Raw genomic sequence first — 26356 nt, forward strand, 5'->3', positions numbered from 1 at the left:
GTTTGCTAACCTCACCCCCGACTGTAAGCCCATCGCCACAAAGAGCAGGCGATACAGTGCCGGGGACAGGGTTTTCATTAAAACCGAAGTGGAGCGGCTCCTGAAAGAAGGGATTATTGAGGGCAGCACCAGCCCCTGGCGAGCCCAGGTTGTGGTCGTTAAGACCAGCGAGAAGCAGCGCCTGGTCATCGACTACAGCCAGACAATAAATCGCTACACCCTGCTGGACGCCTACCCACTCCCCCGTATAGCTGATATGGTCAACCAGATCGCGCAGTACCGCATCTTCTCGACCATTGACCTGAAATCAGCGTACCACCAGCTCCCCATCCGCCCTGAGGACCGCCAGTACACTGCCTTTGAGGCAAACGGCCACCTCTATCACTTCCTTAGGGTTCCCTTTGGCGTCACCAACGGGGTCTCCATCTTCCAAAGGGAGATGGACCGGATGGTAGATCAAAATGCGTTGCAGGCCACTTTCCCATATCTGGACAATGTGACCATCTGCGGCCGTGACTTGCAGGACCATGACGCAAACCTCGAAAAATTCCTCCGCACCGCCCAACTCCTAAACCTGACATATAACAAGGAGAAGTGCATATTCCGCACAAACCGCCTCGCCATCCTTGGCTGTGTTGTGGAACACGGAGTCATCGGCCCCGACCCCGACCGGATGCGTCCCCTTATGGAACTTCCACTGCCCCACTGCCTCAAGGCCCTGAAGAGGTGCCTAGGGTTTTTCTCCTATTACGCCCAGTGGGTCCCCTACTATGCGGACAAGGCCCGTCCGCTGATCAAGTCCACCTCTTTTCCCTTGACGGCAGAGGCCCGCTTAGCCTTCCACCGTATCAAGGAGGACATTGCCAAAGCCACCATGCACGCAGTGGACGAATCCATCCCCTTCCAGGTGGAAAGCGACGCGTCCGACTTTGCCCTGGCCGCTACCCTCAATCAGGCGGGGAGACCCGTGGCCTTCTTTTCACGAACCCTCCAAGGCCCGGAGACCAGACACTCCGCTGTTGAGAAGGAGGCCCAGGCGATTGTGGAGGCTGTGCGTCATTGGAGGCACTACCTGGCCGGAAAACGATTTACCCTGCTCACTGACCAGCGTTCAGTTGCTTTTATGTTCAACAACAAGCAGAGGGGCAAAATCAAAAATGACAAGATCTTGAGGTGGAGAATCGAACTTTCCACCTACAACTACGAGATCTTGTACCGGCCCGGGAAGCTAAATGAACCCCCGGATGCGCTATCGCGTGGCACCTGCGCCAGCGCGCAGATCGATAGACTACGGGTCCTCCACAATGACCTCTGCCACCCGGGGGTCACCAGGTTCTTCCACCTCATCAAGGCCCGCAACCTGCCTTACTCTATTGAGGAGGTCAGGACCATGACCAGGAACTGCCAAGTCTGCGCTGAGTGCAAACCACACTTTTATAGACCAGACAGGGCCCACCTGATAAAAGCCACTCGCCCCTTCGAGCGCCTGAGCGTTGATTTTAAAGGGCCTCTCCCCTCCTCCGACCGCAATGTGTACTTCCTCAATATTATTGATGAGTACTCCCGTTTCCCGTTCGCCTTCCCCTGCCCGGACATGACCAGTGCCACGGTCATTAAATGTCTGAACAACCTCTTCACCCTGTTCGGCTTCCCCAGCTATATCCATAGCGACCGGGGCTCATCGTTTATGAGCGACGAACTCCGTCAGTACCTGCTAACTAGGGGTATTGCCACAAGCAGGACCACCAGTTACAACCCCCGGGGGAACGGACAGGTGGAAAGAGAAAATGCGACAGTTTGGAAGGCCGTCCTGCTAGCCTTAAAGTCTAGGGGCCTTCCAACCTCCCGCTGGCAGGATGTGCTCCCCGATGCGCTCCACTCTATTCGGTCACTGCTCTGCACTGCCACTAACGCCACCCCTCATGAGAAAATGTTTGTCTTCCCAAGGAAGTCCACATCAGGGACATCGCTACCACCATGGCTGACGTCCCCAGGGCCGGTCCTACTGAGAAGACACGTGAGGACCCATAAAACGGACCCCCTGGTCGAGAGGGTCGACCTCCTCCACGCCAACCCCCAGTATGCTTACATCGCATACCCGGACGGGCGGGAGGACACAGTCTCCATAAGAGACCTTGCACCCTCGGGGACCACAGTAACCCACTACCCACTACCACCCCCCCCCACGATCCGATATCCAGCCCCAGCAGACGGCAGGCCTGGGCCCCGCGACCCGCTCGACATCTACGAGGACGACACGCCTGTGCCACAGCCTACGCTGGACTCGACGCCGGAAGCTTCACTACCCCTGCCGTCGCCACGCCGATCACAGCGGCAGACAAGACCTCCGGAGAGACTCCAATACACTAACTTTTAATACACTTCACCCCGCCGGACTCAATTTTAAACAAGGGGTGAATGTGGTAAACCACTGTTTGTATTCCTGTTTGTCCTGTTTGTATTCCACTGTGTACATGCCTGGACATGCCTCGGCTGACTCCTCCCACAGGTCCTAGTATAAAGGTGACTGCTCCCCAGCCCTTGGTATCCTGGACCGGTCGACCACTCGAGGCAGACCTCCATTCTGTTGTTAATAAAAGCCTTTAGTTACTCTTCTAACTCTCAGTCTTTTATGAGTAATTGATAGCGCATCACTTTGCCATTGCGAATGTCAGGGGTTTGTGGTTGACAAACGCAGTGAAGGGGTGGCCCTCCAGCAAAAACCGAAAATGGCGGACCGCCAGGTACAGCGCGAGGAGCTCGCGATCGAAGGTGCTGTACTTGACCTCCGGGGGGCGTAGTTGGCGGCTGAAGAAGGCAAGTGGTTGCCAGGCGCCGTCGACCCACTGCTCGTACACGGCGCCGACCACGTGGTCGGAGGCGTCCGTGGTGAGCGCTACTCTGGCATTGGGCCGTGGGTGCGCGAGCAGGGTGGCGTCGGCGAGCGCGGTCTTGGTGGAGTTGAAGGTGGCTGATACGTCTGCCGTCCATTCGACTGCCATCTTGCCGCTCCTGCCCCGGAGGGCTTCATACAGGGGCCTCATGAGGGACGCCGCTTTGGGGATGAAGCGGTTGTAGAAATTCACCATCCCGAGGAACTCCTGGAGTCCTTCGATGGTGGTGGGGCGGGGAAATTGCTGGACGGCCTGCACCTTGGTGGGCAGGGGAATGGCCCCAGCATGGGTGATGTGGTGGCCGAGGAAGTCGATCTTGTCCAGGCCGAACTGGCACTTGGCTGGGCTGAGGATGAGCCCGTGGTCGTTGAGGCGCCCGAACAGGATGCGAAGGTGTTCGAGGTGTTCCTGCTTGGAGGAACTGGCTACCAGGATGTCGTCCAGGTAGACGAACAGGAACTTCAGGTCCCGAAGGACCGAGTCCATGAGCCGTTGGAATGCCTGGGCCGCGTTTTTGAGGCCGAAGGGCATCCGCAGGAACTCAAAAAGCCCGAAGGGGGTGATTACGGCCGTCTTGGGGGCGTCCGCGGGGTGGACGGGGATTTGGTGGTAGCCGCGCACCAGGTCGACTTTGGAAAAGACTGACCGGCCGGCCAGTCTAGCCGAGAAGTCCTGAATGTGCGGCACGGGGTACCGATCAGGGGTGGTGGCATCGTTGAGGCGGCGGTAATCCCCGCAGGGGCGCCAACCCCCGCCTGGTTTGGGGGCGATGTGGAGTGGGGAGGCCCAGGGACTGTTGGAGCGGCGGATGATGCCGAGCTGTTCCATAGTGGCAAACTCGGTCCGCGCGATCTCCAGTTTGGCCGGGTCCAGCCTGCGGGCGTGGGCATACACTAGGGGGCCTGTGGTGGGGATGAAGTGTTCCACCCCGTGTTTGGCGACCTCCGAGGAGGGGATGAAGTGTTCCACCCCGTGTTTGGCGACCTCCGCGGAGAAGGTCGGGTTGGTGAGGGCCGGGAATTCGGCCAGGAGTGCCGAGTAGTCATCCGTGGCCCGGGCATGGCACTGTGACGCCATGTCGGCGGGTTGACGGGGGGCCATGGTGCCCAGGATGGGGGACATGGTGTTCATGTCCACGAGGCGGTTTTGAGGGATGTCTACCAGTAGGCCATGGGCGCACAGGAAATCTGCGCCGATGAGAGGGGAGAGTACCTTGCCAGTGATGAACTCCCATTGGTAGCAGCGACCAGCGAGGTCGAGGGTGACTGTGCGGGTGCCATACGTCCGGATGTCCGAGCCGTTAGCGGCAGCCAGCGCCTGTCCTCGTTCGCCCTTTTGGATGTCGAGGGTGGAGGCTGGGATGATGCTCTGCTGAGCTCCAGTGTCGCACAGGAACCGGCGGCCGGTTTTGTCATCTGTGACGTACAGCAGGGAGCCCGCGTGGCCCACGGCCATCACGGGGGCTGGTACAGGGGCGGACTTGAAGGAGCAGGGAGGTGTGCACCGTTGTGCCCTGGCACCGAACCGTGCGTGGTAGTAAGAGTAGCCCGGGTTTGTGGGGCGCGTGGGCCCCGTGGCTGGGCCTTGTGGCTGGTGAGGGGCGCGCCCAGGCTGTGGCGGCCAGGTCCGGAGCGACGTCGCGGCTGGAGTGAGCGGACAGCAGCTTGTCGGCCAGGGCTTCTAGGTCCGTGAGGCCGGACGCCACGATCGCTGGGCGGATGCTGGGAGGTAGCTGGCGGATGAACAGCGTGCGGAAGAGGGACCCGGGTGGGCTCTCGTCGGTGAGTGAGAGCATGTGGGAGAGGAGGTCTGACGGTGAGGTGTCACCGAGGCCTGGAAGGTCGAGGAGGCGGCAGTTTCGCTGGTATGTCGAGGTCGTAAAATTTTTAAGGAGCGCGGCCTTAAGATGTGCATACTTGCCCTCCTCTGGTGAGTTCTGCAGCACTATCCAGACCTCCGTGACTGTGGAGCTACCGAGTGATGCGACGAGGTAGTCATACTTCGTCCCATCTGTGGTGATGTGCCGCAGCCGGAATCGGGACTCAGCTTGGAGGAACCAGGCTTCGGGCTGGTTTTCCCAAAACTCCGGCAGTTTCACGGAAACTGCATTCGTGTCCGCCATTGCAGTGCTCGGAATACATTCTGAGCGTCGGGGTCACCAATGTTGAGGCTGCCGCGGAACACGAATGGAGGCCGAACTGATCTGAGGAACACATGGCTTTTTATTACATTCTCTTGCGAGATGGCTGCCCCAGCTCTTCTCTCTGCTAAACCCGAAATCAGAATGAGGGTGACGCCCGCGCTTTTGTGTACACACTGAGGGCGACGCCTGCTCCTTTGTCATGCCTTAAAGACAGCATGCTTCTTAAAGGCAAGATGCCCGATTTATTGTCCACGGACGGAAAAGTGGATTGCGCCCGTTTAGGTGGCGATCCGCCACAATACTAACATACAGCCGGGGAATCGAATGCAATAAACACAGAAAAGTCCATCAATTTCCCAATTTTATTTTTGGAAGGGGGAGGAGACAAAAAATAAGCAGAGTTGGGAGAGGCGAGGGATTGAAATGATTTACTGCCTGGGACTCTGCCCCCAATATAAAGTCGAATATAAAATGGTTCAAAAGTGAAACTAGAGAAAGGCTCAGCTCGAATTGCCATGTTGGCCTGTCCTGCTTCGGATCCATTGAAAAGAGAATAAAGGTGTTTAAAAAGCAGCAGCGAAGGTGTTTGATGTCCCGGCAGGTGAGTGTTGCCTGAATGTAGCGAATACAAGTCGCTACATCGGGATCATTGTGTTGGTTTCCAGGTTCGGCGTGGCCCAGGGCGAGGTCTCTCTCTCTCTCTCTCTCTCTCTCTCTCTCTCTCTCTCTGGTCGGGTACAAGGTGCAGGATCTGGGCGGTGGCGCCTCCACTTTAATGGGTGTGTGTGAGATGGCAAAAAAGAGAGATCCGAACCTCTGGGGCTCAGGACCATCTCTGAACCAGCTCTCCTTCCCCCCCCCCGACACACCCACCCCCTGAAACTGACACACTGAGTCTATACTCAAAACACAAGGCAATTCAAGTTCCCCAATTACTGAATCAGCTGAATTCCGATTGATTTTTGCTGATTTCAATCAGAAGGTCACATTCACCAAATCCACTGGCCCCAGTCTCAAGGCGAACACCATGAAAGGAAGAACCTGCATTTCTATAGCGCCTTTCACATCCTCAGCACTTTACGTCCAATGAAATACTTTTTTTTGCGGTGAAGTCACTGTTGGAAAGCAGCCAAAACTGCGCACAGCAAGCTCCCACCAACAGCAGTGTGAGCATGACCAGTTAATCTGTGTTTTTTGTGATGTTGCTTGAGGGATGAATGTTGCCCCAGGAGTCCGGGTACAACTCGGGCTCTGTCACCGCCGCCCCCCCCCCCCCCCAACACTCTGATGGGCCTCCGCGCCCAGTGTTATAGAGGCAGTCTTGGTGGGTGCAGAGGGCGAGTTGCAAGCAGGAGAGGTCCGTGAAGCTTCCCCCAATCTGGTGGGACTCCCTAACTCCTGTCCCGTCACCCCAGTGCTCGCTGACCTACACTGGCTCCCAGTCCGGCAATACCTCGATTTTTAAAATTATCATCCTTGTTTCCCAATTCCTCCATTGTTACGTCCGTGTATAATCAGACACAGACTGCGGAGAACGGTACAAATGGTGTTTACTCAATGTGGCTCAGAGTGCAACTGATCTGTACAGATTACTACTCAACGTTATATACAGGTGTGGTCACTGCCGGTACTACAGTATACATGAGCTGTAAAAAGTAGTTCCCCCCCTTAAAGGTACATACATTACATCCATGGCCTCTCCCCTCCCTATCTCTGTAACCTTCTCCAGCCCTACAACCCTCTGAGATCTCTGCGCTCCTCCAATTCCGGCCTCTTGGGCATCCCCGATTTTAATCGCTCCACCATTGGCGGCCGTGCCCTCAGCTGCCTGAGCCCCAAGCTCTGGAATTCCCTCCCTACATCTCTCCGCCTCGCTCTCCTCCTTTAAGTCACTCCTTAAAACCTATTTCTTTGACCAGCTTTTGGTCACTTGTCCTAATGTTGCCTTATGTCTGATAACGCTCCTGTGCAGCGCCTTGGGACATTTTACTAAGTTAAAGGCGCGCTATATAAGAAAGTTGTTGTCGGGAGAATTGGCCTCCCTCGTGCAAATGTGTGTGGAGTGGGAGACGGAGCCCAAGGTGGGAGGATTTCTAGGATAGTCTCTGGGAGTGTGTCAGTATTTACAGGGGGGTCTCTGGGAGTGTGTCAGTATTTACAGGGCGTCTCTGGGAGTGTGTCAGTATTTACAGGGCGTCTCTGGGTGTGTGTCAGTGTTTACGGGGGTCTCAGGGAGTGTGTCAGTATTTACGGGGGTCTCAGGGAGTCTGTCAGTATTTACAGGGTGGTCTCGGGGAGTGTGTCAGTATTTACAGGGAGTCTCTGGGAGTGTGTCAGTATTTACAGGGAGTCTCTGGGAGTGTGTCAGTATTAACGGAGGTTTCTGGGAGTGTGTCAGTATTTACATGGGGTCTCGGGGAGTGTGTCAGTATTTACAGGGGGTCCTGGGGAGTGTGTCAGTATTTACAGGTGCTCTCTGGGAGTGTGTCAGTATTTACAGGGGGGTCTCTGGGAGTGTGTCTGTATTTACAGGAAGGCCTCAGGGAGTGTGTCAATATTTACAGGGGGTCTCTGGGAGTGTGTCAGTACCTGTATTTACAGGGGGTCTCTGGGAGTGTGTCAGTATTTACAGGGGGTCTCTGGGAGTGTGTCAGTATTCACAGGGGGTCTCTGGGAGTGTGTCAGTATTTACAGGGGGTCTCGGGGAGTGTGTCAGTATTTACAGGGAGTCTCGGGGAGTGTGTCAGTATTTACAGAGAGTCTCGGGGAGTGTGTCAGTATTTACAGGGGCTCTCTGGGAGTGTGTCAGTATTTACAAGGGGGGTCTCTGGGAGTGTGTCTGTATTTACAGGAAGGCCTCGGGGAGTGTGTCAGTATTTGCAGGGAGTCTCTGGGAGTGTCAGTATTTACAGGGGGCCTCTGGGTGTGTTTCAGTATTTACAGGGGGTCTCTGGGTGTGTTTCAGTATTTACAGGGCTTTCTATGCCATCAAAAAATCAATCCAAATAGAAATCCCAATTAGCATTTGGCTCAAAATTTTCAAATCAGTAATTGAACCAATTGCACTCTATGGCAGTGAGGTCTGGGGACCACTAACACAACAAGATTTTGCAAAATGGGACAAACACCCAATTGAGATCCTACATGCGGAATTCTGTAAAAGTATCCTCCGGACTCAAAGGAAAACAGTAAACAACGCATGCAGGGCAGAACTAGGCCAATACCCATTAATAATCACTATCCAAAAAAGAGCCACCAAATTTTGGAATCACCTACAAATGAGCAACCCCCAATGCTATCACTACGACGCCCTGAAATGCCAAGAGCTGACCATAAAGAAGAATACCCTCAGTCAACTAGTCCTGGGACTCAATAAAGTAACTAATAACAATACTAACAATAACCAGTCCCAGGACAGTGACAGGGTAACACAAAGAATTCGACCCAACACAATCGTCGCTAAGCAAAAGGAAAAATATCTGTCATATTGGGCAGAAACAACAAAAACCCAAAGCAAACTCAATTGCTACTTGGCCCTAAACAGACAATACAACATAGCTGATTACCTGACCATGGTAAAGGATAACAAACTGAGAAGAACCTTGACAAGGTACAGACTTAGCGAACATAGCCTAGCGATCGAAAAAGGCAGACACAGGCAGACCAGGCTGCCAAGAGATGACAGGATATGCTCTCACTGCAGTCAGGGAGTAGTTGAGACAGAGATGCACTTCCTCACAGCCTGTGGAAAATATCAGGGCATCAGAGAGAATTTCTATCAAAAATTCTCACAAATATGCCCTGAATTCAGAAATCTGACTGACAACCAAAAACTCCCATTCCTACTGGGGGAGGAGAGAAGCTGTGTAACACTGGCGGCACACTATGTTACAGCTTGCCATGAACAGAGGGACAACCAGTAAACTAAGACAAGAGTATATATAAACAAGGCGAAAATATATTTATAAACTCAGGGATATACCTGTTTATACACTGTATGAATGGAACCGCGTTTATGTGTTCAACCATAAATGTATTTTGATGCTTTGGCAACATAAGATGTACCTTATCATGCCAATAAAGCGATTTGTATTGTATTGTATTGTATTGTGTCAGTATTTACAGGGGGTCTCGGGGAGTGTGTCAGTATTTACAGGGGGGTCTCTGGGAGTGTGTCAGTATTTACAGGGAGTCCCCGGAAGTGTGTCAGTATTTACAGGGGGTCTCTGGGAGTGTGTCAGTATTTACAGGGGGTCTCTGGGAGTGTGTCAGTATTTACAGGAAGGTCTCTGGGTGTGTGTCAGAATTTACAGGGGTCTCTGGGAGTGTGTCACTATTTACAGGGGGTCTCTGGGAGTGTGTCACTATTTACAGGGGGTCTCTGGGAGTGTGTCACTATTTACAGGGGGTCTCTGGGTGTGTGCCAGTATTTACAGGGGGGTCTCTGAGTGTGTGTCAGTATTTACAGGGGGTCTCTGGGAGTGTGTCAGTATTTACAGTGGGGGTCGCTGGGTGTGTGCCAGTATTTGCACAGTCCGTATATAAGGGGGTGAGTGAGGAAGGGTCAGTATATAAACCTGGAGCGGATTAATGCACTTCATCAATTGTTGGCTGTGTCACCTGGAGTGGATCTGTACGTCACGTACAAAATCCAGTCTGCTGTTCGTGTTTGTCTGATTGCCAAGACAGATTCTCCGATGATTCCAGGGACCCGGAGACCCGCTCTCACCTGCAAGAACCACTGAGCACAGGTTTGACCAGCTGCCTGAGGAACGACCTTCCAGTCCAGTCGACATGTCACCAGTGAGGCCCCAGCAGCCTCGAGAGGGAGCAGTGTGCCACCCTCACCCCGGGCGATGCCCCACAGCGAGGGCCGTGTGACTGCCGACTCTCCGCCCGCGTTCAGTTTGGTTTGAGATTGTTATTCCGCCGCTGAGCAGGGGATCAGATGGCAGAGGCTGCCGGTTGGAGGGCAGTGGGTTCCGGTCAGAGGGTGCCTGTCAGAGGGCAGAGGTTGCCAGTCAGTGGGCGGAGTTCGGAGGCTGACGGTCGTAGGACAGTGTGTTCCGGGCAGAGGGTGCCTGTCAGAGGGCAGAGGTTGCCAGTCAGTGGGCAGAGGTGAGAGGGTGCCTGTCAGCGGGCAGAGGTTGCCAGTCAGTGGGCAGAGGTCAGAGGGTGCCGGTCAGAGGGTGCTGGTCAGAGGGCAGAGGTTGCTATTCGTGAGTGCTGAGTCTCCAAATCCAGTGTCGGACTTCGCCCTCCTGTTACAGCAGAGCAATCGAGGGGTTGGGGGCGGGACCTGGAGCGAGCTCGCTGCGGCCCCAGTGAGTCAGGGCGAAAGTGTGGCCCGAGGCAGGTTCCCAGATGGAAGCTAAGGGGGCCCCTCCACCGCTGCCCAGGAACCGTGTCTCCCCCACCCTGTGCACCAAAGCCCCTCACGGCTCATCGCAACCTCTGGTGTGGCTCAAGAGTGAAGGAGACGTATGTCGATTCCTAACGAAACCACTTGTTTTTTCAGGGCCTTCACGGACAGGCTTCAGGTTCTTCAGTGAGAGGATGGAGCCCTGGGTCCTGCTTCTGATTCTCCTCCTCGGGATCCATTCTACACTGGCTGGTGAGAGACACCAATGCCCAAACATCTCAACCCCTTGCTTAATATTGATGTGTGCCAGGGGCTCGTGTTTTGAACAAGTTCATTGTGTTATTGCATGTTCATTGCCTGCTCGCAGAGTAGGAGGTCCCTGATTGTGAAGAGGCAGCATTGTAATCGACTGAGTCTCCCCCTCCCCCTTTATTGCTAACCTCCACTTACTGAAATGTGCAGAAAGAAACATCTTGCATTTCTATAGTGCCTTTCACGACCTCAGGACATCCCAAAGCACTTTACAGCCAATGAAGTACTTTTTGAAGTGCAGTCACTGTTGTAATGCAGGAAACGCGGCAGCCAAATTGCGCACAGCAAGCTCCCACATGATGACCAGAAAATCTGTTTTTAGGAGCTGGCTGAGGGATAAATATTGTCCCCAGGACACCGGGGAGAACTTTTCTTCGAAATAGTGGCCGTGGGATCTTTTACACCCACCCGAGAGGGCAGACGGGGCCTCGGTTTAACGTCATATCCGAAAGACGGCACCTCTGCACTGGGTGTGTCGGCCTGGATTATGGTTTCTCTGGAATCGGACTCGTACTCACGACCTTCTGATTGAGAGGCGAGAGTGCTACCCAATGATCTATTCCATCTTTTAACGTAGTAAAATGTCCCAAGGTGCTTCACAGGAGCAGTTATCAAACAAAACTTGACACCGAGTATTGTAACCTGGGATGTAATGTTTAAGTTATCCACCAGATGGAGCCAAATATTAAGGGTTCACATTCACCAGTATTTAAGGTAATGGGTCATGTATTCAATGCCCTGGTGCACCAGTTAGTACGGTAATGTGGCATTGCATTATGGGTATGACTCAGAGGTTCATCCTCCATCTTGTGATCATGCAGTAAGAATTGTGTGCCTTGCCTCAAGCTTGTAAGAGATGTTTCTCTGCTACGCCGGGTAAATAAACAGTTGGGTTTTGTTCCTAATATCTTGCTTCTCTCAGTTTCTGACCTTACCACTCGGATATCACATATTGGTGACGAGGATAAACAGATCACATCTTGAAAAAGAAAAAAAAGAAAAAGAGCACTGAATAACGGATTATGGCTGCTACGGTAGGAAAGATCTCTGCTTTTGATGTTCAGACGCAGACCTGGGATGAATACTGCAAGGTGTTGATGCATTTCTTTGAAGCAAATGATATAAATGATGTCGGAAAAAGGAGAGCAATTTTGCTCACTTCCGTGGGAAGTCAGACGTATAGTTTAATGAGAAACTTATGCAGTCCTGCAAAGCCTGTAGACAGATCATCTGCTGACTTAGTGGCCTTGCTAAAGGACCATTTCAATCCCAGACCGAGTGAGATTGTACAGCGTTTCAAATTTAATTCATGGAACAGAAAACTGGGAGAGACTGTATTGGATTATGTAGCGGTGTTGCGAAAATTGGCACATGATTGCAATTACGGCAACAACCTGAAAGACATGCTGAGAGATAGGCTAGTTTGCGGGATAATGGATGATCGAATGCAGCGGAGATTATTGTCCGAGACTGGGCTTACGTATGAAAAAGCATTGGAACTTGCTCAAGCCATAGAGACAGCGAACCGAGATGTAAAAGAAATGCAAGATTCAGACTGGGCTACTACAAAGCAAGTTGCAGGTCAGGTTAGTGTGCACAAGTTAAATATGCATCAGAAACCACAACGTGAGCATGTAAAGGCATGTTATAGATGCAATGATGATCACCTGGCGAGGGAATGCAGGTTTCTGGAGGAAAAGTGCCACAAGTGTGGGAAAAAAGGACACATAAAACGTGCATGCAGGGCAAAAGCAACCGTGGAGGAATACAAACCAAAAGGGGGAGGAAAGCAAAACCTAGGAAGAGAAGTGAAAAAACAGGGAGCACATCACATCAGCGGAGAAGCTGAGAAAGAAGACGACATGTTCATAATGCATAGTATGGTAGAGAACATTCCAAAAGTGGATCCTATCACATTGCAACTGACAGTAAATGGCTCTAAGGTCAACTTTGAAGTGGATACAGGATGCGGGGTGACCATAATGAACAGGGAGGAGTACTCAAAATTGTGGAACCGTGCAAAAGTTCCAGAGTTAAAGTCTTGCTCTATGCAGCTTAAAACATATACCGGTGAACGAGTGGCGACATTGGGTACAGCTACTGTAACTGCAACACAGGGACACTGTAGAACAGCTAACTGTAGTTGTAGTATCGGGTTCCGGACCAAACCTGTTAGGTCGGGGCTGGATACAAGAACTTAAATTAGGTGGGGAGCAATAAATCAAATAGAGGGAGGCAAACAGTTGTCTTTGCAAGAAGTGTTGATTGAACATGAGAACGTGTTCAAGGAAGAACTTGGCACATTTAATGGCCACCCAGCTAAGATTTATGTAGACAAGGAGGCACTGCCAAGGTTTTTTAAACAACGACCTGCGCCGTATGCCATGAAACCGAAGGTAGAGGCTGAGCTTGACTGTCTTTTGAGAGAGAACATACTGGAACCCATGAAATGTTCAGAATGGGCAGCTCCCATTGTACCTGTTTTAAAACCGGACAATTCGGTAAGACTCTGTGGAGATTATAAATTGACAGTAAATAGGGTGTCTAAACTAGAACAGTATCCTATTCCCAAAACAGAGGATCTCTTTGCAAACCTGGCTGGAGGGAAGAAATTCATGAAGCTGGATATGAGTCATGCATACTTGCAGATTACACTAGATGAGGAATCCAAGAAGCATGTAACCATAAATACACACAAGGGTTTGTTTACCTATAACCGCTTACCATTCGGTGTCTCATCTAGTCCAGCTATTTTCCAGAGGACTATCGAGGGTGCACTGCAAGGGATCCCACATGTTTCAATCTATCTGGATGACATTCTGGTGACGGGAAGAACCAACCAGGAGCATCTGAGCACTCTGAGAGAGGTACTACAAAGATTGGATAAGGCTGGGTTACGGCTCAAGAGGAGTAAGTGCACTTTCCTGGGGAATGAGGCCGTGTTCCTGGGACACAGAGTGGATGCCACCGGGCTCCATCCAATCAAGGAGAAGGTACAAGCACTGCAGGAGGCCCCAGTTCCTACCAATGTGACTGAGTTAAAAGCTTACCTGGGACTGCTAAACTATTATAACAGATTTTTACCAAACTTGGCAACAGTGTTCGCACCTCTTCACAAACTTCTGCGCAAGGAGACACAGTGGCAGTGGGAAGAGGAACAGAAGGTTTCATTTGAACAGTCCAAGAAACTGATGCTGTCCTCGGATCACAGAATCACAGAATCACAGAAACCCCACAGTGCAGATAGAGGCCATTTCGGCCCATCGAGCCTGCACCGACACATATCCCACCTGATCCCCGTAACCCCTACACCAACACATATCCCACCCTATCCCCGTAACCCCACGTATTTAATCCCCCTAACACTAAGGGTCAATTTATCACAGCCAATCAACCTAACCCGCACATCTTTGGACTGTGGGAGGAAACTGGAGCACCCGGAGGAAACCCACGCAAACACGGGGAGAATGTGCAAACTCCACACAGACAGTCACCCGAGGCTGGATTCGAACCCGGGTCCCTGGCACTGTGAGGCAACAGTGCTAACCACTATGCCACCGTGCTGCCCGGATGTGCTGGTTCACTACAATGCAGAGAAAGACATCATTCTCTCTTGTGATGCTTCACCTTACGGGGTGGGGGCGGTTCTTTCACACAGCTTGGAAGATGGAACAGAAAGACCAATAGGGTTTATGTCTCGAACTCTGACACCGGCGGAAAGAAACTATTCCCAGTTAGATAAAGAGGGGTTAGCAGTAATGTTTGGGTTACAGAGGTTTCACAAGTACATATATGGCAGGAAATTCACCATATGCACCGATCATAAACCTCTTCTATCTCTTTTTAATGAAATGAAAGCAGTACCACAGATGGTGTCACCCCGGATCCAGAGGTGGGCAGTGACGTTGAGGGCATATGAGTATGTCATCGTTTACAAGGCGGGCAAGTACCATGGGAACGCAGATGCCTTGAGCCATCTTCCACTGCCAGGCACACCTATCCGTGCAGCTCCAGAGGACAGAGCTTTGATGTTGGAGGACACGGACACGGCAATTGTGAACGCAGAACAAGTAAGGACATGGACCGGTAAAGATCCAGTACTGTCTAGAGTCCGAGAATATGTGATGAGGGGTTGGCCACAGCATCCGGAAGGGACTGATTTCATACCTTACAGTGTCAGGAAGACAGAGCTGAGTGTGCAGGATGGTTGTGTGTTGTGGGGAGCACGAGTGATTATTCCACAGCCAGCACGACAGTCTATCCTAGGGCAACTACATCAGTGTCATCCTGGAGTTTCGCGTATGAAAGCCTTGGCAAGGAGTTACTTGTGGTGGCCAAAGCTAGATGAGGAGATAGAAAATCTAGTCAAGACATGCAGCACTTGTCAAGTACACAGGAAGGCACCAGCAGCGGCTCCTCTCCACCCCTGGGAGTGGCCGGATAAACCATGGAGAAGATTACATGTAGATTATGCGGGTCCATTCATGGGAAAGATGTTCCTCATAATCATTGATGCCCATTCCAAATGGATGGATGTGTATCCTGTAAATTCTGCTTCATCTACTGTTACTATAGACTGCCTGCGTAGGAGTTTTAGTAATCAAGGGCTACCGGAGATCGTAGTAAGTGACAATGCCACGTGTTTTGTGAGTACAGAAACAAAAGAGTTCATGAGAAACAATGGCATAGTGCACGTGACCTCAGCTCCATATCATCCGTCTTCAAATGGACTTGCAGAGAGAGCCGTACAAACATTTAAGGAGATGATGAAAAAAAGTGCGGAAGGGAGTTTGGCAGCCAAGGTGTCACGAGTTCTGTTCAGCTACAGAATTAACACCTCAATCTACCACAGGACTCTCTCCTGCTGAGCTGTTGTTAGGACATCGACTACGCTCCACTCTTGACCTGGTTCACCCAGATCTAAAAAGGAAGGTGGAAAACCGACAAATCAAACAAAAGGAGAACCATGACAGAAGGACAAAGAGCCGCAGTTTTGGAGAAGGAGATGCGGTCCTTACCAGGAATTTCAGTTATGGTCCAAAATGGATTCCTGGCGTCATAGACGCAATGACCGGTCCAGTATCATATACGGTCATGGTGGGAACTGGCCAGGTAGTACGCAGACATGTAGATCAGATACTGACCAGACAAGGGGAAATCGAAATGGAGGTTCCAGAGGAGATGTCGGAGGACAAGTTGGCCCCCAGTTATCCAAATGCATCGGTGGTACCACCACCACGAACAGAGCCAGTTCCACCTAGACCCCTTCATCAAGAGGAAACCATCGTAGCAGAGTCAGATACTCTGAGTACTGCTCAGGAGCAGCAGGTGGCTCTACCACAACCAAGCAGGAACTTGACTGTAAGACGTTCACCAAGGCCTCACAAGCCACCAGAGAGATTGATAACGACCTGCTAGATTCGTTCAGTATGGACTATCGTTAAAGGAGTTTCCTATGGGGACTTTTTAAGAATGTTGTTAAGAAATTAATGTTCAACTTAAGAGGGGAGGGATATAGTAATCTGGGATGTAATGTTTAAGTTATCCACCAGATGGAGCCAAATATTAAGGGTTCACATTCACCAGTATTTAAGGTAATGGGTCATGTATTCAATGTCCTGGTACACCAGTTAGTACGGTAATGTGGCATTGCATTATGGGTATGACTCAGAGGTTCATCCTCCATCTTGTGATCGTGCAGTAAGGATTGTGTGCCTTGCCTCCAGCTTGTAAGAGATGTTTCTCTGCTACACCGGGTAAATAAACAGTTGGGCTTTGTTCCTAACATCTCGCTTCTCTCAGTTCCTGACCTTACCACTCGGATATCACACCGAGCCACGTAAGATTATATTAGGACTGGTGACCAAAAGTATGGTCAAAGAGGTAGGTTTTACAGAGAGTCTGAAAGGCAGAGAGAGAGGCGGAGAGGATTAGGGAGGGAATTCCAGAGCTTAGGGCCCAGACAGCTGAAGGCACGGCCACCAATGGTGGCGCGATTAAAATCGGGGGATGCGCAAGAGGCCGGAATTGGAGGAGCGCCGAGATCATAGAAACCTACAGCACTGAAGGAGGCCATTCGGCCCGTCATGCCTGTGCCAGCTCTTTGAAAGAGCTCACGTGCTCAGTCCCAGACTCCTTATTGTCCGTAACTCTGAGCTCCTTGTCCTCGAGGACCTGAGATTGCGGAGGGCTGCCGTGTTTCCAACATTACAACACTGACCGCACTTCATTGGCTGTAAAGCGTGTTGGGATGTCCGGAGATGGTGAAAGGCTGGATAGAAATGCAAATTCTTTCTTTAGATAAATGAAAGCCATTGTACTCCTGGTTTTTAATGAATGGATTAACGCTCGTGTCGTCTTTTCTCGCCCCCCCCTCCCCCCTCACACTCCACCAGATGAGTTCGGGGTGACTGGGCCCGAAGCGCCAATCGTAGCCATGGTTGGCGGGGTTGCTGTGTTGGAATGCCAACTGATCCCGGAGAAGCCCTCGGCTGACATGGAGGTGCGGTGGGCGCGGAGCGACGCGAAGCTGCACACCTCCATCCTCCTGTACCGCTTCGGGCAGGACGTGGTGGAGGACCAGGACGAGGCCTACAGGGGGCGGACTGCGCTCTTCAAGGACAAGTTCAAGCAGGGGAACGTCTCTCTCCAGCTGAAGGACGTCCGGCTGCAGGACGAAGGCGACTACCTCTGCATGGTCGAGCACCGCAAGATCATTGAACAAGCGTCTGTTCAACTGAAAGTCGCCAGTAAGTCACGCCTGTCGCTAAAGGACCTTCTCTCCGCTTGATTGTCACCTCTCTCTCTCTCTCTCTCTCAATTCAATTCAATTCAAATTGCATTATTGGCATGACAATGTACATCTTATGTTGCCAAAGCACCGAAAAAAACATTTATGGTTGAACACATAAACGCAGATCTATCCATACAGTGTATAAACAGATACATCCCTGTGTGTATAAATATACACTCATATAATATGTATATACTCTTTTCTTAGATTTTATGGTTGTCCCTCTGCTTATGGCAAGCTGTAACATAGTTTGCCGCTAAAGTTACACAATTTCTCTCATCCCCTAATAGGTATGGGAGTTTTTGGTCGTCATTCAAATTTTTGAATTCAGGGCATATTTTTATGAATTTTGGGTAGAAATTCCCCCTTATGCCCTGATATTTTCCACAAGCTGTGAGGAAGTGCATCTCTGTCTCCACCACTCCCTGACTGCAGTGAGAGCATATCCTGTCCTCTCTTGGCAGCCAGGTCTGTCTGTGTCTGCCTTTTTCGATGGCCAGGCTATGCTCACTAAGTCTGTACATAGTCAAGGTTTTTCTCAATTTGCTATCTTTTACCGTGGTCAGGTATTCAGCCATGTTGTATTGTCTGTTTAGGGCCAAGTAGCAATCAAGTTTGTTTTGGGTTTTTGTTGTTTCTGTCCAATATGTCAGATATTTTTCCTTTTGTTTAGTGACAATTGTGTTATGTCAAATTCTCTGTGCTATGATGTCACTGTCCTGGGGCTGGTTATTATTAGTAGTGTTGGTTATTATTAGTAGTGTTAGTAGTTACTTCACTGAGTCCCAGGACTAGTTGACTGAGGGGACTCTTTTTATGATCCTTTCTTGGCATTTCAGGGCTTCGTAATGATAGCAGTGGGGGTTGCTCATTTTTAGGTGTTTCCAAAATTTGGTGGCTCTTTTTTGGCCTCTCTCTCTCACCTCCGTCTGACTTCTCTCTCGCCCTCCCCCCTCCATTGCCCCCTCTCTCCCTGTCCGCTCCCCTCTCTCTCCGGTCCCCTCACTTGCTCCCTCCGTTCTTCCCCCCTCTCTCCCTGTCCGCTCATCTCTCTCTCTCCGGTCTCCTCGCTCGCTCCCTCCATTCCCCCCCGCTCCCCCCTCTCTCCCTGTCCGCTCTTCTCTCTCACCCTCCCCCCTCTATCTCTGTCCACTCTTTTCTCTCGCCCTCCCCCCTCTCTTCCTCTCTGCTCTTCTCTCTTGCCCGCTCCCCTCTCTCCCTGTCTGCTCTTCTCTCTCTCCGGTCCCCTCGCTCGCATGCTCCGTTCCCCCCCACTCCCCCATCTCTCCCTGTCCGCTCTTCTCTCTCACCGGTCCCCTTGCTCCTCCCCTCTCTTGCACCCCACCCCACCGTCCACACTCCTCTCTCTCCGGTCCCCTCACTCGCCCCCTCCGTTCCCCCCTCTCTTAGCCCCTGCTCCCCTCTCTCAACCTCCCCTTCTCTCCCTGTCTATTCTTCTCTCTCACCGCTCCCCTCGCTCGCCCCCTCTGTTACCCCCTCTCTTCCCCCTTCCCCACCCCCCATCCCTCTCGCCTTCCCCCCTCTCTCCCTGTCCACTCTTCTCTCTCGCCGCTGCCCTCGCTCGCTCCCTCCGTTACCCCCACTCTTTCCCCCACCCCCCTGCTCCCCTCTTTCCCCCCCCCCCCCGCTTATACCTAATATAATTGTAGCTTGATTGCACTCCCTCCCGGTGACTGACCACCCTTCTAACCCTAGATTTGGGTCTCCGGCCCGCGATACGATTGGATGGATACCACAAGGCCGGAATCGGGATCCAGTGTGACTCGTCCGGCTGGTACCCGGCTCCCATGATGCACTGGGCAGGCGAGAACGGCAAGAACATGACTGCCAAGGCCCAGACCACGACGACCAGGAGCGCGGACGGCTTCTACAGCATGTCCAGCGCTATCGAGGTGACGAGTATCTCCTCCAACACATTCAAGTGTCTGGTTCACAGCCCCATCTTGAAACGTTCGGAGGAGTTTAGCATCCACATCCCAGGTCAGTAAAGTGACGGCACGCTAATCAACAGAAAGGAAGAACGCCCATTTTACCAAAGCGCTTGACGGCCAATGAAATACTTTTTGACGTTTGTGTCCCTACTCCAGAGACTTGAGTCCGTAATCAAGGCTGACACTCCCAGTGCGGTACTGAGGGAGTGCTGCACTGTCGGAGGTGCCGTCTATCGGATGAGACATTAAACCAAGGCCCCGTCTGCCCTCTCACGTGGATGTAAAAGATCCCACGGCCACTATTGGAAGAAGAGCAGGGGGACGTTCTCCCCTGGTGACCTGGGCCAATATTTATCCCTCAATCAACACCAAAAATACAGATGACCTGATCATTGTCACATTGCTGTTTGTGGGAGCTTGCTGTGCACAAATTGGCTGTTGCGTTTCCTACATTACAACAGCGACTCCACTTCAAAAAGTACTTCATTGGCTGTAAAGCGCTTTGAGACGTCCTGAGGTGGGGAAAGGTGCTGTAGAGATAGTCTTTCTATTCCCTTGTCAAGAAACACATGAGAAATGGTCTTTAAGGAGGGGGGAAAAAGCAGGGGAGGGGGTGGGAAACACAGGAACAGGAGGAGGCCATTCAGCCCCTCGAGCCTGTTCTGCCATTCACTGAGATCATGGTTGATCTGTATCCTAACTCCATCCGCCTGCCTTGGCTCCGTATCCCTTAATCCCCTTGGCTCGCAAAAATAAATCTATCCAATCCAGATTTAAAATGATTAATTTGAGTTAGCATCTACTGCTTTCTGTGGGAGAATAACTATTGCAAAACTTTACCCCCCTCAATATTCTCGCCCTCTCATTATAACGGATAACATTCCATTCGCCTTTCTGATTAATCTTTGTACCTGACCACTGTATTTTAGTGATCTGTGTTCATGGACTCCTCAATCTCTATGGACCTTCACTGTTCCTAACTTCTCACCATTTTACAAATCTTTTTGTTTTGGTCTAATGGATGACCTAACACTTAACTGCATTGAAGTCCATCTGGCCCACAGTTTTGGCCCACTCGCTTAATCGATCAATGCCTCCCTGTGGTTCTGTGCTCCCGTCTACACTTCCTCTGGGTGGGGCTGGGAATGTCATTTCTCTTGGGTGCCCCTGGGTCACACGTTGGCGCAGAGAGGGTGTAAGAGGAGATCTGGTCGAGGTGGTCAAAGTTAGGAAGGGAGCAGCAGAAAAAAGAACTCTTTCTGCAGGGTCGGTGAGTCAGTTACTCCGATCGTTGGCAAAGGGACAGAGGGAGAGGTTCGGAGCAATATTTTACACAGAGTGTTGTTGGGACATGGAAAGTCCAGCCAGAAACAGCAGGGGAAGTGTTAGATCCGTGTATTTTGATGTTGTGTGTCCTTCAATAACTAGACACGAGACTGCAGGGAACAATCAACAGGTATTTACTGGATGAGGGTTACTCTAAAACTAAACGTACAGATCCCTACTCAGGGTTTATATACAGGTGTGGTCACTGCCGGTGCTACAGTATACAGGAGCTGTAAAAAGTAGTTCGCCCCTTAAAGGTACATACACTACAATTCCTCACCTTTTAGATTGACAGTACCATAACATTCATTTAACAATTAACACTTTTAACATGCACATTAACTGAAAATAGGTCATTTATAAATTCAGTCTTTGGGGCGGCTTCCTGATCCTTTCTGGATAGCGCCTTTCCTGAGTGTCTTGTTCTTGGTGCGGAGGCCCCCTGTCGTCAGTTGGTTCATCAGCTTCCGATGCTACTGTTTCTGGGGTAGATGCTTCCTGTATGTCGGGTTCATCACCAGGTGCGCGAGCCATGGGGTTGACTCGTTCCTGTGACTCTAGGATCTGGTCAACATGGCGTCTCACAATGTTCTCCCCAACATCCACTGTATACATTAGTGGCCCCTGCCGTGTGCATATCGTTCCTGGTTGCCATTTCTCTGTTCGGTAGTCGCGGGCCAAGACTGGTTGCCCTACATTGAAGCTCCTTGTTGGCTTCTCATTGATGTGCTGGAATTGCTTATTCTCAACATCTCTTCGTACATTTGGTCTGAGCAAATCCAGACGAGATCTCAACCTTCGGTTAAAGAACATCATGGCCGGGGTCTGGTTGGTGACTGCATGTGTCGCATTTCTGTAGGCTAACAGGAAATTGTCCACCTTATACTGCAGTGGAATGTCGTCATCGCACATGGCCCTTACTGCTTTCTTAAAGGTTTGTACGAACCTCTCAGCCAATCCATTTGTGGCTGGATGATACGGGGCGGATGTGTAATGCCTTGCCCCATTCCTTTTCATGAATCTTCGAAACTCTTCGGACACAAACTGTGGTCCGTTATCAGAGCAAATCTGCTCTGGCAAGCCGTTCCTGGCAAATATGGTCCGTAGGACTGCAATAGTTTTCTCCGTGGTGGTGGACGGCATTTTGATCACCTCAGGCCATTTCGAGTGCGCATCCACAGCTATTAGAAACATTGAGTCCATGAATGGACCAGCAAAATCAATATGCACCCGTTGCCATGGAGATGAGGGCCACTCCCATGGGTGTAGAGGGGCATGTGGTGGTGCATTTTGGACCTTCTGGCATCCTGAACAGCTCTTTGTCAGGTCCTCAATTTGCTGATCAATCCCCGGCCACCACACATAAGCCCTAGCACGGCTTTTCATTTTTACCCCTCCCAGATGGCCTTCGTGAAGCTCATTTAGCACTCTCTCCCTTAACTTGGGTGGAATTACCACTCGGGATCCACACATCAAGGTTCCCTGGCATACTGACAGCTGTTCTCTTCTGGATGAGAATGCTGGCAACAGTGAGTCGCCATGTGTTGGCCATCCCTTCACCGTCAAGTCATATACCCGAGACAGTGTCGGGTCATTTCGGGTCTCCTTCTCTATATCAGCGTTAGTTACTGGCAAGCGTTCAATTATAGTCAAATAAAATATTTCGACAGGGTCCACTGCTGGTGCTTCCTCCGCAGTAGGCAGTGGCAGGCGTGATAGCCCATCAGCGTTTCCATGCTGTTTCGTGTCCTTATACTTGATTTCATATTGGTTCACCCCTAGAAAAAGGGACCATCTTTGTAGCCGTTGCGCAGTCATCACCGGCACGCCCTTCTTTGGATTAAAGATGGAGACAAGTGGTTGGTGGTCAGTCAGCAAGGTGAACTTCTGCCCGTGCAGATAGTGGTTGAACTTTTTCACTCCCCACACTAGGCTAAGGGCCTCCCTGTCAATCTGGGCGTAGTTACGCTTGGCTGATGTTAGTGACCGAGACGCAAAGGCTACCGGCCTCTCCGAGCCGTCCGGGAACTTGTGCGACAGCACCGCTCCAATGCCATAGGGTGATGCATCACACACCAACCGAATTGATAGTGCTGGGTTGAAATGAGCCAACACCTCTTTTGATGTGATCAATTCTTTGCACTTCTGGAAAGCTCATTTACATGCGTCATTCCACTTCCATGGTACCCCCATTTGCAGTAGGGTGTTCAGTGGGTGTAGTACTGTAGACAAATTCGGCAAGAACTTACGGTAGTAGTTCACCAGCCCGAGGAACGACCTCAGTTGTGACACATTTTCCAGTGCTGGAGCCTTGACTACTGCCTCAATCTTTTCAGGGGACTTATGTAACCCCTCTTCATCAATAACTTGGCCACAATACGAGATCTGCTTCTGGAAAAACTCGCATTTGTGGCGATTTGCTCGGAGCCCATATTCCTTCAATCTAGTGAGCACCTGCTCCAGGTTGGCAAGGTGATCACTGTCATTTTCGCCCGTGACCAGGATGTCGTCCAAATAACACTGGGTCCCTGGAATCCCTTGCAGAACTTGATCCATTGCCCTTTGCCAAATAGCCGGAGCTGATGCTACCCCGAACACCAGCCGGTTGTATTGGTAGAGACCTTTATGAGTGTTGATCGTGAGGTACTGTTTCGAGGCTTCTTCTACCTCCATTTGCAGGTACGCCTGGGCCAGATCAATCTTAGTGAAGCATTTCCCTCCAGATAGCGAGGCGAAAATATCTTCAATCCGCGGAAGCGGATATTGTACCGTGTGAAGGACTGGGTTCACTGTCACCTTAAAGTCCCCACAGATGCGAACCTTCTTTGGTTCCCCAGGCATATTACTCAACGACCTCTTCATTACAGGAGCGATGGGTGTAGCCCACTCGCTCCAGTCCACTTTGGACAGTACTCCTGAACGTTCCAAACCTTCCAGCTCTGCTTCGACGGCTGGGCGGATCGCATAAGGCACCGGTCTGGCCTTAAAAAACGTTGGGCTTGCATTTTCCTCTATTTTGATCGTCGCTGTTATGCCTTTTAGTGTTCCAAGTCCCTCCTGGAACGCTTCTTGAGCATCAGTTAGCATTTTTGACAGTCATCCAGGTGTGGCGTCATCATCCTTTTTGGCATCTACAGTCAGTGCTTGTATGGAATGCCAATCTAGCTGTATCTTCCAGATCCATTCACGTCCTAGTAGTGGTGGTCCTCCATCTGGCAATACATATAGGTCCATTTTTGGTGTTTCCTTACCGTTATATATAATGTTCACCCTTATTTTTCCTTTGGGGTAGACTTTTTGCCCCGTGTACGTCTTCAAGACAATCTTTGTATCTTTCAACGGTATATGTGAGAATAGCCGCTTGTAGTCCTTTCGGTTTATGAAAATTCCATTTTCACTTGGACTCCAGCTATCTTGAGCGTGACTCAGATAGTTTGGTGATCCTCTGTTTGGATCACCTTATGTAGTTTCAGACAACCCAGCTCCTTGCATCCGGAGTCTGTATCACTTTTCTGTTCGTCTGAACTAATCTCCGTCACCTTATGTACCTTCTTGTACTTCTCCTGTGGAGATTTCTTGCTGCTGGTTTTCTTTCCCGACCTGCAGATTCTTGCTATGTGTCCTATTTTTCCACACTGTCTGCACACTTTGTCCTTGAACCAGCAATCATTATGGTCGTGTGTTGTTCTGCCGCAGCGATAGCACTTCACTGTTCCATATGACATTTTATTTGTGCCATATTCTTGCGGTCTCCGTTGTATCTCTGCAGCGCCCCGTGCGGCTGCTTCGTGTGATACTGCCATGCTGAAAGCCTTGTCCAGCGTAAGATCCTTTTCTGATAGAAGCTGTTTCTGGGTTCCTTCACTTTGAAGCCCACACACAAACTTGTCCCTTAAAGTATCTGCTAGTCCTGTTCCAAACTGGCAGTGTTTCGATAGCTTGCGCAGTTCCGTTAAATACTCAGCATTACTTTCATCTTTATGCTGGTTCCTCTTGTGAAACTTAAATCTTTCTGCTATCAGCAGCGGTGTGGGGTTTAAGTGGTTCTGTAGGTATGACACTATGTTTCCAAAATCCTTTTCCACTGGCTTCTCTGGGGTTACTAGGTTTCGCAGTAAGCCATATGTTTTTGCACCCATGGAATTCAACAATACCAGCGCTTTCCTCTCATCTGGCACTTCATTCGCCTTGCAGTACACTTCTATGCATTCGACATATGTCGTCCAATCTTCGACTTCATTGTCGAACGCTGTGATACTGCCACTCTTTGGCATCCCTGGGTGTGGTTAGACTGGCTCAAAATGGCGTTTTCCCGCGCTCTCCCTTCTTCTCGCGGCTCAAAATGGCATTTCCCGCGCTTTCCCTTCTTCTCCGCTGCGGCTGCTCGGCCCTTGAACACCGGCTGCGCTCTGCGCGTTTCCCTTTCTTCCCCGCTGACGCTGCTCGTCCCTTGAACACCGGCTGCGCTCTGCGCGTTTTCCTTCACGCCTCTCTCTCTTCTCCCGTCGATGCCGTTCGGTCCTGAACACCGGCTGCGCCCTGTGCGCTCTACCCTCCCTCTTCTCCCGTCGACGCCGCTCGGTCCTGAACACCGGCTGCGCCCTGTGCGCTCTGCCCTCTCTCTTCTCCCGTCGATGCTGCTCGGCCTTTTCTGGGAGGTGATGCAGAGTTGCAGGTAGGTTCGAATCTGCCTTGTCGCCAATGTTAGATCCGTGTATTTTTATGTTGTGTGTCCTTCAATAACTAGACACGAGACTGCAGGGAACAATCAACAGGTATTTACTGGATGAGGGTTACTCTAAAACTAAACGTACAGATCCCTACTCAGGGTTTATATACAGGTGTGGTCACTGCCGGTACTACAGTATACAGGAGCTGTAAAAAGTAGTTCTCCCCTTAAAGGTACATACACTACAGGAAGCAGAAAGCACAATCCCTTTCAAAAGGGAACTGGATAACTATTTGAAGAAATGCTTTTTAGAAGCTTTTTAAGTCAGGACACTTACTCCTGCAACAGGACATAGAAAGGCTAGCAGAATGGGCAGACAAGTGGCAGATGGAATTTAATATGGAGAAGTGTGAGGTGATGCATTTTGGCAGAAGGAACAGGGAGAGGCAATATACACTTAATGGCACAGTTTTAAAGAGTGTGCCGGGACAGAGGGACCTGGGAATTAATATGCATAGGTCTCTGAAGGTGATGGGACATATTGAGAAAGTAGTTAACAATATGGGATCTTGGGCTTCATAAATAGAGGTATTGAGTACAAAAGTAGAGAAGTTATGCTGAACCTTTATAAAGTGCTGGTTAGACCACAGCTGGAGTATTGCGTCCAGTTCTGGTCACCACACTTTAGGAAGGATGTGAAGGCCCTTGAGCGGGTGCAGAGGAGATTTACCAGAATGGTTCCGGGGATGGGGGATCTTGGCTACAAGGACAGGTTGGAGAAGCTGGATTTGTTTTCATTAGAGTAAAGGAGGTTGAGGGGTGATTTGATAGAGGTGTACAAGATTATGACAGGTTTGAATAGGTTAGACGGGGAAAGGCTGTTCCCACTCGTTGATGGTACAAGG

At 50.8% G+C, this 26356-nt stretch overlaps 1 protein-coding gene across 1 annotated transcript in view; it reads left to right on the forward strand.

The window, feature by feature from the left end:
* The first annotated feature begins 5526 nt into the window (after positions 1 to 5526).
* The window catches only part of LOC147096270 (butyrophilin subfamily 3 member A3-like), a 50312-nt gene continuing 29482 nt past the window's right edge, over positions 5527 to 26356 (forward strand). The window contains exons 1-4 of the mRNA XM_085975127.1: positions 5527 to 5638; positions 10556 to 10651; positions 17107 to 17460; positions 19221 to 19505. Of these exons, the coding sequence (XP_085831253.1) occupies positions 10594 to 10651; positions 17107 to 17460; positions 19221 to 19505 (697 nt within the window). The 5' untranslated portion in view covers positions 5527 to 5638; positions 10556 to 10593. The remainder of the gene's footprint in view (positions 5639 to 10555; positions 10652 to 17106; positions 17461 to 19220; positions 19506 to 26356) is intronic.

The sequence above is a fragment of the Somniosus microcephalus genome, unplaced genomic scaffold, assembly GCF_052327205.1.
Source record: "Somniosus microcephalus isolate GS21.2 unplaced genomic scaffold, FLI_Smic_1.0 unresolved_chr1, whole genome shotgun sequence".
NCBI classification, from domain to species: domain Eukaryota; kingdom Metazoa; phylum Chordata; class Chondrichthyes; order Squaliformes; family Somniosidae; genus Somniosus; species Somniosus microcephalus.